Source organism: Astatotilapia calliptera, chromosome 6 (genome assembly GCF_964374335.1).
Source record: "Astatotilapia calliptera chromosome 6, fAstCal68.1, whole genome shotgun sequence".
NCBI classification, from domain to species: domain Eukaryota; kingdom Metazoa; phylum Chordata; class Actinopteri; order Cichliformes; family Cichlidae; genus Astatotilapia; species Astatotilapia calliptera.
Window position 1 is genome coordinate 21,799,737 of NC_137427.1, and position 15,103 is coordinate 21,814,839.

The window sequence follows — 15,103 nt, forward strand, 5'->3', positions numbered from 1 at the left end:
GGGGAGGCAAGGAAAATGGTACTGGTAGGGTCCGGGTAACTCCCCAGGGAATGAAAGTGGATAATGCAATGTAACTCTGTAATGTGATGTATTTTAAAGGCGAGGTTGTTTTGAGGTTGTAGTAAGGTTCGGGTTATGGTTGGGGTAAAGAGAGGTTTTAATTAAGGCAACACTTTATAGCTATGGTTATATCATAGTTATTGTTAGTCTCCAAGAAATCAATGTGGTCTAAAGAAATCATAGATACATGGCTGTGTGTGTGTGTGTGTGTGTGTGTGTGTGTGTGTGTGTGTGTGTGTGTGTGTGTGTGTGTGTGTGTGTGTGTGTGTGTGTGTGTGTGTTCTACACAGACACATTTATTCATCCATACTGACACACAAGCTCACATTCAACAAATAATTCATACCTTAATGGCTGATGTTACCGTTTCATCCGGACACATTCTCAAGCTCTGTGCAATCACAAAAGAAGCATGTGTGTGTGAGTTTATGTGCGCACACTGACTCGCGTGCATTTGTCTGTAGCAGCTATCTTAGCTTGTCTCTTTGATCAGCCTATAAAAGCACTGAGCCGTGGACAGATAGCCCGGACCAGCACACTATCGCTCCTTCGCTCCCTCTGAGTCTTACCTTCTTCCTCACAGACATTCACTGTTGTGAACACAATCTGAAACACTCCCCCATGTGTAGGTGCATCTTTCCGATCACCCGGTGGCTACGAGGAGCATTGTGCTGCCTCCTCAGCTTTATCTAGGAGTGGTGAATACATCAGTTTCACTTTATCTGTTTGCCTCTTTGTACTTGAAAGCAGTGTTGTGCTAAAAGTTAATGTACAATCTTACATAACAAAAGTGACTGTGTCACTTTGCAAAGTGATAGCAAATATTTATACTTGCTGGACAGCTGCTCTGTTAGGGAATTTAAAGCCATCGCACTCTGAGAAATAATCTGTTTGCTTTCCACTGCACCAACATCAACAAACATGGGGAACTTGGGAAATGGTTTTTTGACTTTATCTCAATTTTACAAAATATAATAAGTACATATTTCCCACTCTCTATTTACATCCTTTCCCTCTCCACCACCACCTTCTCTGCCTGTGTCCTTTCCAGATAAGTATATTCATGACCCACCTATCTAACTACGGCAATGATCGACTGGGGCTCTACACATTTGTCCACCTGGCCTCCTTCCTTCGCTCATGGACGAACCTGAAGCTTCACACCCTCCCGCCGCTCCAGCTTGCACACAAATACTTTCAGCTCTTTCCTGAACAAAGAAACCCACTCTGGCAGGTGTGTTTGCTATGGTATTTTCCTACAGGTATGGACTTGTATTGCTCCTTGCATTTGTACGGTTTTATCGGTGCTGTTGGGAGTAATAAGATGTTCTTATTACTAAGATTAAAACATATTCTGGAGGACAAAGAAAAAGAAATCCTGAAATATTCAGATGTACAAATGATCTGAAATTAGATTAGTAATGTCATGGTCAGAAAACACTACTTAGGTGGTATTTGCTTTGGTTGATTGTAATTGTTTTTGCTTGCGTATGATCATGATTTTTGTTTAAATATTACAAATATCAAGGTTTTTTCTTCAAATATGATGCTTTTAATAGTACTGTTTGAGAGTGTACAGTATATAAGCTTACACAAATTTGTAGTGACTTATGAGCAGTATGCATAAAACAAAAACAAATGCTTATCTCCTCCTTTTTGTGCTGCAAATCCTCTGTGGTATGGATTTTCAGGGGCATGTTTGTGTTTCTGTGTATAATATGTGCATGATTGCTTTAACCTCTAATCCCTTTTTTTCTGTGATGTAGAACCCTTGTGATGACAAGCGACATAAAGACATCTGGTCTAAAGAAAAAACCTGTGACAGATTACCCAAGTTCATGGTAATAGGACCACAGAAAACAGGTAAAGATGCAGAAAAAAAGCCCACAATCAGACATGCACAAACAACAAAGAGACTGCTTCTGTGTGCCCAGGTGTCTGGAACTACCACATCAGAGCCTATTCATTTAATCCCCCCTCGCTCTTGTGGTCCTGTCAGAGGCAGACAAAGGAGGAGGCTCTTACCACCTTTCTTCCACCCACATGTGATCTACTTTAGATGCACAGATAGAGAACCTCTCCCTTTTTTCCTTTTTCTTTCACTGGGGGTCCTTCAAAGACTTAAAAACAAGGTAGTGTGTATACATTACACAAGTCCTGAGTTAAGTCCTCTAATTGCTGCTGTTTGGTGTGAAAGGTTAGGAGGTTCTAGCCGCTCATTAACCAGGTGATAATCTCCCAAATGGGAGGAGGGGGTCATTATAGCAACATTAGCAACCAAACAACAATAATTACAACCCTCTACATCCTCATTTTGTTAGAGGGTAAGTCAGAGATGTTGGAACAAACAGGAAAAAAGACTTGAAGGAAAAATAGCAGGATTGTGCATGAGATAGTGTGAGGGGGACTGGGTGAAAAGAGCTGCTCAGGGCGAGACAGAGGGCACGACCAGAGCCCCAGTGCTGATTGGTGTCAAATGGTTTTAAATCATTTGATGGGAAGGCCTATGATCACTACACACACACACACACACATTCACATAATCAGTTCTCAGCAAGATATAAATCTTGCGGAGGGAAAACTCATCCAGTATGGATCAGTGGATGACAGCTCTCACACACACTGATGAACACACACACTCACACACACACTGACTACTCTCTCCTGAGCTGAATTAACAAGCCAGTTATGAATTATGCCCTTTCTTCCAGGAACGACAGCACTTTATCTCTTCCTACTCATGCATCCCTCCATCTCCAGCAATTTCCCAAGTCCAAAGACTTATGAGGAGGTCCAGTTCTTCAATACCAACAACTACCACAAAGGAATTGACTGGTAAGAACAAGCACAAACACACACACACACACACACACACACACACACACACACACACACACACACACACACACACACACACACACACACAGCCTAACCTCTGTTTGTTGTCTTTGCCTTTTATTAGTCAGTGCTTAAGGTGAAATGAAAGATTGCAAGCCTTTTTGTGAAGTTGTTATGGATTGTCCTATGTCTTGCAGACTCGAGTGATCCATTAAGCAGTTTAGCAGCGTCTTCCAAATGATCTTTTTAAGTCTGCAAACATAAGCCAACAGACATATGGCTGCCTAAATTGACCCATAAATGGGTTGCTTAGCTGACAGAGACACAGCTGGTGCATTCTCCAAAGTCATCCATAAAGACCTGACTGTGAAAATTCTTCATTAAACACAGTTTAAAATATATCGTGTTTATTTCAGGATCATTGTCTGAGCTGTAAAGGCTGTAACTTTGTGACTTTAGAAGTGACTTTGAAAAAAAAACTGCTTAAATGCGGCTGGGTGAGTTTGCAGTGATGATTAATGCTTGTGCATGAGGGGTACGTCTTGAGTGTGTGCATATGTTTATATGACTACTTAATTTTCCCTGTGTCTACTGCCTCAGGTACATGGAGTTTTTCCCCGTGCCCTCCAATGTTAGCACAGACTTCCTATTTGAGAAGAGCGCCAACTATTTCCCCTCAGAGGAGACCCCACGGCGAGCTGCTGCCCTGCTACCCAAGGCCAAGATCATCACCCTGCTCATCAACCCTTCTGACAGGGCCTACAGCTGGTATCAGGTAAGTACTGTGCACAAACACACACAGAATACATTAGATGCTTTTGCCTGCTCACTTATTTTTAAAAAAAACTTGCTACAGTTGCCTGCTTCATCTGCTGCATCTCTGTATTGATTTAAAATTGAGTTCTTTATCCAAGACTGTGCTTGGAGTCGCTTGCATGCACAGAGTTAATGAGCCTAATTATCGATATATTTATCTATGAATATCATTACAGGAAATGTCACAAGATCCCGATATCTTTTCCTTAAGCCTGCTTAATTAATGAGATATGAATGTCAACTATGTGCCAGCGTAAATGTTATATCACTGACCACAATGAAAACACGCTCTCACACAAAAGGTGTGAACGTATTAATCGTCCAGAGTATTCTGTGAAGCTCATTTGGGAGTTGTGATCCTTCTCCAGCATCAGAGGGCTCACGAGGACCATACAGCCCTGCGCTTCACCTTCTATGATGTCATCAGTGCGAAAAAGGGTGCGCCAGCCGAGCTGCGCTCCCTGCAAAACCGCTGTCTCATCCCTGGTCTGTACTCTACACACCTAGAGAGGTGGCTCACGTACTACCCTGCTAACCAGGTATGCAAAGACACAGACACAGGGCTATGCACTTGAAAAAAGTAAATAAGAAGTGAGATTAGCTTCTTAACAGCTCTCTGTGAATTGTGATTGTCGTAAAAAGACATGGCTGAAACAATGGTAGTCGTGTCTTCATTTTAGTGATTAGATTTTGCTTTGACAAAATGAGAAATTATTGATTCAGCTTATGAAAAAAATTTAAGTAAATTGGTCTTAACCCCTAAATGCCTAGTGTGTCATATTTGATGCATGAATAGTAAACAAATAAAAGTTCAAAACTAAATAAATTGCATAAGACATTTGCAAAAAAAAGAAAGAAAAAAACTGCTGGATGTAGCGAATATGATGCAATTTAAAATTCATATATGCTAATTAACATATGATCATTTTTTATTTGTCAGAATTAAATAATAAATAAACATTAAAAAAATAAAAATTGAATTTTGTGGCAACTATTCTATGGTTCAAGCTTTAAAGTGTTAAAAGTCAGAGTTCAGATCTGAGCACATGATTGCATCTGTGTGTAGTTGATGATCATAGATGGCCATCAGCTGAGAACTGACCCTGCAGCAGTGATGGATGAAGTTCAGAAGTTCCTTGGTGTCACTCCCCATTTCAACTACTCCCAGGCCCTTACGTAAGTCTCTCCCACAGTATCTCGCTGACTCTCTGTTTTTTCTTAGTGTCAGTCATGACTGTCTTCCATCTCTGGCATGCTGGAGTAACCGAGTGTGCACCGAGGTGGAAATATTTAAACAAATTAAACCCATAACAAGACCCTACTCCAAATTTGTGTGAAGCCTGACATCTACTGGTGAACGGTGGGGACAGCCTGCCAAGTGGTGTCATTCTCTGAAAAAAACACAACAGTGACATCATATGCCTGTTGCTTAAGAGTCATTAAAGGTCAACCTTGGAGTTTGTGTGCTTATTAGAGAGACTCCAATCCAGACCACTGGACAGTTTTGGAAAATGTGAAGCAGGGAATCGATTTTGGACTATTTTCACGAGTTTTCCTGTTGATAAAGACCTCCACCATGGCAATGCATATATATCAACAGAATTAAATAACAGATAAACAATTAAATGATACTCAACATGAATGTTTTTCACTATCTAGTATTGAAATTTCAATTTTTTACACTGTACCCACAGGAAAAAAAACGGAATTTTCGCTGAATTAACAAAAACTTGCCATTTTATAATTACAGGACAATCAAGTCAGTGAGCTACAAGAATTCATTTCTGTAATTTTAACACAGTTCATACAATTTAGCCCCAAGCTGATAAACTGATAAATGTATTTGGTTTGCTACATCAGCATTTCTTTATGGTGTAGAAAAGAAATAGAGGTGGGTTTTTACACTGAGATATTTTTATAAATTATATTTCTTTTCATGGACAGAAAGGGGACTTTGGTTCAGCCCGCATAAGATCAAAGTGGGATACATTGGCTCACGTTACAAAATGAATTTGACATCCCTGGTGTATGAGGATATGTGTAGATGGACACAAGATATAAATGAGAATGTAAACCTTAAAGAGTAAAATGGCAGTAGAATGATAGAAGAAGTTTATGTGCATAAGAGAGAGGTGAATACTTTTTTAGTGCAATGGCAAATTAACAAATAACAAAATATTTTTAATGCTTTAAATTTGTTGAGGAAGTCTGAAATATTCTGATTTGCAAATACTATTAGATGTTTACCTTTGGGCCACACTTAGTGATATCACACCCCATCATTGGGTATATTAATGTCTAATTGCATTACTTGCATTTTGGAAGTAATGCAATTAGACATTAGACATGAAAGTATTGTGTATGTATATTTCTGAACAAGTATGTAAGAATTACATAATCACTGTGTACCACATTTCTAGATGTATTTGTGCAAGAAAGAAGGGAATAATTAATGCATATTTTTGGTAAAAGCTATTCAGCTGGTGAAGCTTCCACCTTCTTTAAACACAGGACAGTAGCTGTCCTCACATACTGTATCTGCTGCTTGAGTATTTTGTGTTTCAGCTGCCTGAATAAAAAAAAGGGTAAGTCTGCTGCACAGTGTCAATCCAAAAGAACTAAAATAGCAACGACAACAGTGCCAGTTACCAAGATAAATAATGAACACATCCATTGCAGTCTTTCACAGCAGATAAAAAAGGCATGTGCACCAAGCAAGTCAGAAAGATGGTTTCAATTGTGTAGCCAATGCATGCTGTTTGCAACCTCAAATACAGCATGTTACACGTATGTGCTCAAATTTCTTTTCACGTGTAGTCACTAAAATGACCCCAGGTTCATTTTTAATCACGCAGATCGATATAATACACTGCATATCAAATGTTTTCAGAGACGAGTACATCTAATATGTTGGTTGAGCTGCCTAAAATATGTCAATCGAACTGGGATAACAACACAGGCTGGCTGGATGCAATCTGGCCCACTAGATGGTTTTTAAAAGTGTGAAAATCGCAGAGAAAAAAAGCATCATTTCTTTTGGACTTCTTACTGTTTTGTTTGTTTGTTTGTTTGCAGCTGGAATGATTGTGCAGAAAAACATTAAGAAATGATCAAGAGAGCAGTTGTGAGAGCTGACTTATTATTGTGGCAAAGATGTTGCAGATGGTTTGCCATAGCCAAAGAGGGTCCTTGTTGTGTTGCTTTGTAATGATAATAGAGTGGCACTTTTCAAGACATGTTGGCTGTTCAGTAACATCCATCCATCCACACTTCCATACAGCTTCTTTCACTTAACCAGTTGAGGATTACAGAGGGGCTGGGGCCTATCCCAGCTCTCACAGGCCTAGAGGCAGGGTGCATCCTGGACAGTCCACTATCATATAGTGCCTGTTTTTCAAAATAGATTATTCATTAAATAATTGATTTTTGTTAAATTATTATATAGTAGTACAACTGCTCCAGCCCACTTGAGCTCAAATTTAGCTGTATGCCACATACGCGCCACGCGTGGACAAAAATGAGTCTTAATGTACATAACTTAAGAGAATTAGCTTCCGCCTGTGGATGCTCCTGTTTCAACTCATTCTCCATTAGAGATGTTGCATTTGACCTTTATGTTTTGGAGGAGCGTTAAACTGTTTATTTCTCAAGCACCACTCATCAGAATGCAATCTGCTTGCAAGCCCTCGAGTCTACAGACAGGGACATCTAGAATTTGTAGCTCAGATTGGGACAGAGTGCATCTGTCTTGGATCACACACCCACATGCATACAAATAATTTGTAAAGAGATGCATTTTGACAGAATAATAAGGAAGCTGCGTGTGCGCTTGCGAGGTTGTGTTTTGGCTGAAGACCGACTTACACAAAAGCCTAATCTTTCTTTTCTCCTTCTCATTCTTTTGACATGGCAGCAGTCTGACAGATCCTCAACGCTGGAGCCTATTTATTTAATCCCCCTTTCATTTCTTCCTCCTGTCCTGTCAGAGGAAAACTGAAGAAGAACCACTTAACTCTTTTTTTTTTATACTTCTATACCCGCTGATGCATGCAAATAAAGAAAATATTTGCATCTTTCAATCATATCCACATTAGCCCTGATCCTCAGTCTGTCAAAAGCAGTTAACAATAATATGCATCTTGTTTTAAATTTATCTCCTTTTCACCTCTTTTATCTCTTTATTTGTGCTACTGTAATCGACAAAAATCTTCCATGAAACTAAAACGATCTAGTATTGTTTTAAAAAATATATAGTTCTGACTGGTCAGGTTATGGACACAGGAATCCTTTGGCAGCTGATCCCATGTGTCCTGTGCATTGTGGGGCAGGTCTATATGAAGTGTGGAGGCTAGGACAACACATTGGGTTTTATTGTGTTACATGATCTTCTGCTGGACAGTTTTGCGGGGGTTATCATGTTGGATTGGCTGGTTTTAATGTTATTTGAATCTCAAGATATAAGTTCCTTATCGGTAAATGGCCACATTCACAAAATTGGATGTTTTACTAATGTTTTTATTATTATTTGAAGAGCTATAAGATTAGACATCAGGTAGATTAATATGAAATCTACCTACTTCTGAGATAGGTTGCCATCAGTGGTGTACATGCCCAGATATTGACACGTGCCAAACTATCGAAAATATCAGAATCTTTGAGCCATACAGTCAAGGGTTCTGATGGCGTTGTTATGCTATTATCAGCATAATTTGTATCTACATGCCCCTTACAGGAAAGAGTCACTGCAGATCAATATTCAAGTTTTTCTGTGTATTTGATGAGTCATTTTTTTCCTATTCTGGTGGAAATTGGTTTCTTTCATAGTGATTATACTCCTGTCCAGAGCACGAGGGGTCCCTGAATGGTTTGATGGATCGTACGTTATGGCATGATGTCAACCCAGTTGAAGATCTTTGCCTGACGCCTCAGAGAGCACGCTCCACCACCACCATCAAAATCTATTGGGGAATGAGTTTTGCAAAAGTAGTCCAATCCCTCCAGCAGAGTACAGTAATTCACAAAGGCACTTTGCTGTGAAGGTCACCCACTATCTTCTTGTATTAAAAAATAGGGAGGGGGTGCAATGCTCTTTTTTTTCTCAGTGTTCTAATTTCAACAAAACTCACAAGGAAAATGTAACACAGGGTGGAGAAATGATACTGAGGTCACAAAGTGGCCAAAAGCAGCACATTCATTTACCTGTGACACTACCTCTTCTATCAGATTGCAATTAGCCACTCTGTGCCTGATCATTTACCTCTTATTCATGGCAGTCAGGAACGTCTTGCAGTTGTCCTTGCAGTTGTTTCTGTCACAATGAGCAAGTATTAGCTGTTTGCTGCTGAATATAAGACACATGACATCTTAAATGCAATGCCATAAATATGGATTGGTTAAAGTGGATTAAACAAACATACCATTTAATGGTTCTAACTTGCGTGCTCCAGGGCCTTTTCTTTTTTTACGTAGAAAACAGAAACCGTTCCAGTGAATAAACAGGCTATAGCCTATGCATATTCCCGTATTTCTTTTTCCACCGCAGAAGAGGATTACTGTATTAACCAATCAATAAACTGTACTTCTTCCTACTGCGTGACTCCGTTAAGACGACGAGAGAGCAGGAAAGGTGAAGAGAGAGTGGGCATAACATAGATGATGATGACAGAAAAGATGTTTAGTTTGTGCGAATAAGATGTGTCCTCTTTTTCAGCTGTAGCTGCTAAAAAATGGAGCACTTCTAAATAGGATGGCCTTGACAGCAGCACTGAGGTTTATTTTTTTAAGTATTTAATTTTTTTTTTCCTATTGTCACAGCTTTGACCCTCAGAAGGGCTTTTGGTGCCAGCTCCTGGATGGAGGAAAGACTAAATGTTTGGGGAAAAGCAAAGGAAGGAAGTACCCCTCTATGGAGCCAGAGGTAAGATGGTTTTTACTTTAATTAGAACATATTATGCTCATGAAAGTACTTACATACTCCCTGAATGAAATGTTTGAAAAAGATGTACAAAAAAGAAAAAAAATTGCTGCCAGACTGATTGACAGTGACAGCCCACAATCCCCTCTATCATTGTGGCAAAATTTCCCACAGGACTCAGCATTGGATGGAAACTGTCACCCAATCAGATCTAGCCAGAAACTTACAACCTAATCATGAGGACTCGATAGTGACACAACCTCTGTGTGTGTGTGAGAGAGAGAGAGAGAGAGAGAGAGAGTGGGATGAAGGTGGAAGGAGAAAATCCAATCCATAAATCTTTGTCCTGGCTACTGATTCCACAGAGGAGACCAGACCTGCAGACAATGAATCACACATTTGCTCTCACGTGAAGACAAACACATAGATGCAATTTGTCTTCCCACATGTACTCACACATGGCTAATGGCTGCGCCTCACTGTCGCCTATAATTAAACTGTTTCTGAGTTTCCACCAGGGGGACGGAGGTAGAGGGCAAAGCAGGGATGGGGAGGGAGGAGGTGGAGGTAGCACTGGGGAGACAAGAGAAGTAGAGAGATGAGGAATTCACACAGGGGGCGAGAGAAATAATGGATCTCATGCATCCTTCATGTAATTTTCTTCCCTTTATAACTTCATTTTTTAGCTCTGTTGGTACCACTTGGCACTTAGTGGCCCTAAAGTCCTACAGAGGAGAAATAAACTGATCTTGGTGTGTGGCTCATCATTAATCTCTCTCTATATATATCTCTCCCCCTGTCTCGCTTTTATTGTTTGTCTCTTCCCAAAATGCCTCTACATATCCCTCCTTTTCAACCCCTTTTCCTCCTCTTGTGCTTCTTTTCCTCTTTTCACCCAATACCTTTTCTGCTTTCCTTCCTATTTCTTTATTTTCCTGTGTTGTCTTTCCAATCTACAATGTATCGAATCCTGATGGACCAACTGTTCCTATTTGTGTTGCTGCCTCTTTGTCTCCCTTACTCCCCCTTCTCTTGGTCTTCTCTATTTTCATTCTTTCATCGTCTCTCATCGTGCTACTCTCTTCAGGCACGGGCATATCTCTCCAGGTACTACAGAGAACACAACGTGGAGCTGTCAAAGCTGCTGCACCGGCTCGGACAGCCTCTTCCCTCTTGGCTGAGAGAGGAGTTGCAGAAGGTCAGCAGATTGCTCATCTCACCAGACTACACAATATATGTTAGTTAAAGAGTCTGAACGAATTAATAGTGTATTAAACTGAGCAGTGAAATATACAGCAGCAATTCAAGTTTTATAGTTTTTTTTATTGATTTAATTTTAATTTTACAGTTGAAAACACTGCACACTTAAAATGCCCAAGGCTAAAATGGGTTAACTTTATTGAGCTTCCATGTTTAGAAAACTATTCAAGACAATGGTTCACTGGACTCTGTGTTGGCAGAAATGTTAATGTTGGGGTTAATCAAACAAACTAAAACTAAATTGTTATAACATGGTTGTACATTTAGTCTGCCAGTCACAGTTTTGTTTGTCCTCTGCTCATCATTTACAACTTAATGATGATACGAAAACTTGAGTATAAACCTGAGTCAGAATAATATGTAAATATTGAATATAAATATCCACACCAGCCCAGTTTTAAACAGGAAATTTTTAGGCAAACACAAGTTCTGGAGGCCAGAATTAGCAAGGCAAAAACTCCGATCTGGTCTCTGGATGGCAAGTAGGGCATAAATTTTGAGTTTTCAGATGTATTATCAAATGTTTTACACCCTTTTCTTCTGATAAAAACTTCCCTCGTGCCCATTTATACAACACCAAAGTAATTGAGTTTATAATTGCAGGGCAGTCTTGCCAATGAGCAGTTTTACACATTTCTTTCAATTTACCCCCAACATGTAAAATGAGTTTTACCTCATGGCTTTCGAGTATGTTTAGAGGTGATAGTGCTGAAAGCAATCAACAGTCTTCAATGATTTCAACAAGACAGAACTCAGCACAAACTTATATAACCAGTTGTAATATATTTTGGGGGAAAATGTTGTCACAACCCCCGTTTAACAAAAGACATACTTTTTTCATCTCAAAGGTGGGAAACACCTTGAGTACAGCAGTTATACCTAAGGTATACACAAATATGACAACAAGCTTAAATAAGATCAATAAAACGGAACACAACATGACCAAAAATAATAATAACAAGATAAAAATTAACCTGGCATCAGTATAAATACAATAAAGTTGAATAATTGTGAATATTAAATATCGATCAAACAAAACTGGATTTAAAATGGCCTGCAGAATGTAGTTAAAACAACTATCAGATGCTCAGTATAATCCGGTCTCTAAGTGATGACATGAAACCTGCTTCCAGGCCTAAACTACTAAGGCTGTTGTGTTTTTAACATGGTTTAATGCTTTGCATCTTGTTCTATTTAATCTCAACAAGCCCCTAAAAACAGTCAGTGATCACTGTCGGCCTCTCTCGGTTTTTACTACATGCTATTCATTCATTTTTCCACGTTAACTTGTGGAAAAAAGTTAGTGTTCATCCTCCAGCTTCACTGTTTTTATGTTATGCTAACATAGCTATGTCGCTAGCGATCGTGTAGTACATCATTGTATACCAGCTAGCCCAACTTCAGTAACCCTACAAAGCGTCACTGCAGTTTAGTCTTCATTTATGTTCTCTGTGATAGCAGAGCTGTACGTTTTAATTTTTTCAGAAACCCCTCAGTCAGAACATGATATATCATGTTTAGGTGAAAACTAGCGAGCTAACTTCCTGCTAACTTCTACCGCTGTTAAATTTAATAAGTTCTCTTTTCATGGATGTCTGGGAAAAGTTCAGACATTCTGTACTTATGTAGAAGTATAGATACTACTGTTAAAAATACTCTACTAAAAGTTGAAGTACTGATTCAAGTTCTTTACTCAAGTAAAAAAGTACTTGAGTACTCGCAGTGATAAAACAATAACTACCCCCAACAGCGTTAAAGCAAAAGTAATGAGTAATGAGTTGAAAGTACAGATATTTGTTTAAAATGTAGGGAGCAAGAGGAATAAGTTGACAAAAAAAACTTCTCAAGTTAAATACAGATACCAAAAAATTGCACTTAAGTACAGTAACAAAGTATTTGTACTTTGTTACTTTCCACCCTGGTAATGAACAATGCAGTGCAATAAAAATGCTGAGTGTGTGTCACAATTTGTGACGTTGCCCTGCTGAAAAAAACCCAAATCAATCCAATAGATATTCAAAGCATAGAAGATACACGAAGCTTCATAATGTTGTTGTTCTCTTTTTTTGGCACACTTGAATGTGCTGGATTTTCTCACGGTTTATGAGTCAAAGGCAGTCAGCCACATGACATAAGTTTTCTAGTCCACTGACAGCATTCACATCATGCTCCCGTTCTATTAACTCGGTTAGCATTTAGATCAATAAATCAACAAAGTGCAATTAAATTACTTTATCCCATTTCTTTCCCTCGTCTCTGCATTTCCCTCTGAATCCCCTCCCTCTCTCTTTGCTGCTTCCTGAAGGTTAGATAACCTTTGCATCCATGAGCCATGGTTAAAAGTCTTGGGGTCAGGGACCAGGAAAGCGACCAGGAGCACCTAACCTTCAGATGCACTGTCTGTGGCCTTTTAGTGCACCCTGAGGTGAAAGCGAGGACGGAGCGCCTTGGTTCACCGAAGAGCTGTGACCCTGCTGAAGGGACCAGAAGTAATGAAAGCGCAAAGAAACTTTGTGAGCTGATACAGAACTCTTGGATGGATGGGTAGATGGGTGGGTGGATGGATCTGTCAGGTGAATAGACAGCTCTGAAAAAATGGGACTAAAGGAAAGAACCACATGACAACAGTGACGCAAACTGTGGGGGACAAAGAGAATTTGGAAAGTCTTTGATGCCCAAACCCTGTTCCGGTGAATTCTCGTGCACACCTGCAGTAAATTCAGTGATCAATAATTTTTATTTTATTATCACCTTAAATTATGTTGCCAGAACAGCGCTGGTCAGCTGTGCGTGGTTCTCATAGACGTGAGTTTGCACTATGTTCTGCTCTATGTATCTCCAATACAAAAACACATGCTTTGAGGTCTCTTTTTACCTTTTTTTTTTTTTTTTTTTTTTAAGTTTTCTGTTTTAATGAAAGAAAGAAAGCAAGGAGGACACATGCATAGACTCAGGGTGAGAGAAAAACTGTTACTTTCCATGCTAGGTTCTCATTTTTTGTGATTTTTCTTTCTTTTTTTAAGTACAGCTAGTTTTTGGTAGATCTGGTAGCTTTGTTAACCCGTAGAGATGTCACTTGTGGCTTTAGTGGGAAAGTTTGGACTGTACATGAGTCACTGAAGCAAAAAGAATTGCCTGCTCATTATTTTACTGTGACAAGACATCCAGGGGAACATTGTGTCCATTAAGCAAAGAATGAGTGCTGATGATTTTAGCTCTGAGGAGATACAAGTTTGTGGGTGGAAGTCAGCCTAGTGGCTATGACAGTTAAAGTAGCTATGCTAACTGCAGGCAGTTTTTGTTTTGTCGGTGTCTCAGTTAAGTCTCAACTTGACTTTTTCTTCCCCTTTTTAAAAGCAGTGGCCTCTGTTCTTTAGCTTCAGTTTGAATGCAAAATCCCTAAATGTCAAACACAAAAACCAAAATTAAAGAAATGGATATGACTGACAGCTGATATTTTTTAACGAGTATTATATTATTGTATTACCTAAATGCGGGATCATACCTGAAGCCACATTTGTGAACTTACACTATGCTGTTTCTACTCTTCTAAGGTAAGTGAAAATGACATGATGAAAGTATGCAGTGCATCTGGTATTGTATCAGAGAACATTTAATCAATACAACAATACTTTGCATACTGGCTAACACTTTTTATTTTTTTATTGTTATGAGATCAATATTTTACTTTTGATGTTACTGATTTTATTTTATTATTTTGTTTTTTGCAAATATTAATATACAACATATACAGGCTATAACAGATGAATGAAAATTAAAGGAGAGACCTGAATCCTTAATCTTTAGTCCACTTGGAAGGAAGTTTTGAGTCAGTGACTTTTAGTTGTGACATAGTATCTTGGTGGAATATAAATATAAATGAAATAGCAAAGGGGGGGTTAGGGCTTGAATATCATCCAAGCCCATAACATCCAAGCCACGAAACCATAAATGTTGTTGAATGACATTTTGAGAGCTGTTTAAACCTTTGATTCTTACAATGTGTGTGTGTTTACACTCATTATCCACTGTATAAGGGACCAGTGTTTAGCTGCTCCTTTAAACAAACATCAGAGCCGCCAATCACATGGCAATATGGCATGCATTCTTGCACGGAAACAAGTCAAGACAACCTGCTGAAGTTTCACTCAAGCATCACAATTGGGGAGGGGGGATTTAAGTGACTTTGAACATGGTATGGTTGATGGTGCCAGA

The 15,103-nt window shown here is 39.2% G+C and overlaps 1 protein-coding gene across 3 annotated transcripts in view; it reads left to right on the plus strand.

The window, feature by feature from the left end:
* Positions 1-14,337, plus strand: part of ndst3 (N-deacetylase/N-sulfotransferase (heparan glucosaminyl) 3) — a 48,535-nt gene extending 34,198 nt beyond the window's left edge. For 2 of the 3 annotated variants that reach the window (XM_026171059.2, XM_026171060.2), the window contains exons 7-15: positions 1,112-1,294; positions 1,827-1,923; positions 2,772-2,895; positions 3,499-3,673; positions 4,083-4,253; positions 4,781-4,890; positions 9,529-9,631; positions 10,716-10,826; positions 13,199-14,337. In XM_026171059.2, coding sequence (XP_026026844.1) covers positions 1,112-1,294; positions 1,827-1,923; positions 2,772-2,895; positions 3,499-3,673; positions 4,083-4,253; positions 4,781-4,890; positions 9,529-9,631; positions 10,716-10,826; positions 13,199-13,228 — 1,104 coding nt within the window. In that variant the 3' untranslated portion in view covers positions 13,229-14,337. Of the gene's footprint in view, positions 1-1,111; positions 1,295-1,826; positions 1,924-2,771; positions 2,896-3,498; positions 3,674-4,082; positions 4,254-4,780; positions 4,891-9,528; positions 9,632-10,715; positions 10,827-13,193 lie in introns of all 3 variants that reach the window. The other variant, XM_026171061.2, reaches the window with a different exon arrangement.
* The last annotated feature ends 766 nt before the right edge of the window (positions 14,338-15,103 follow it).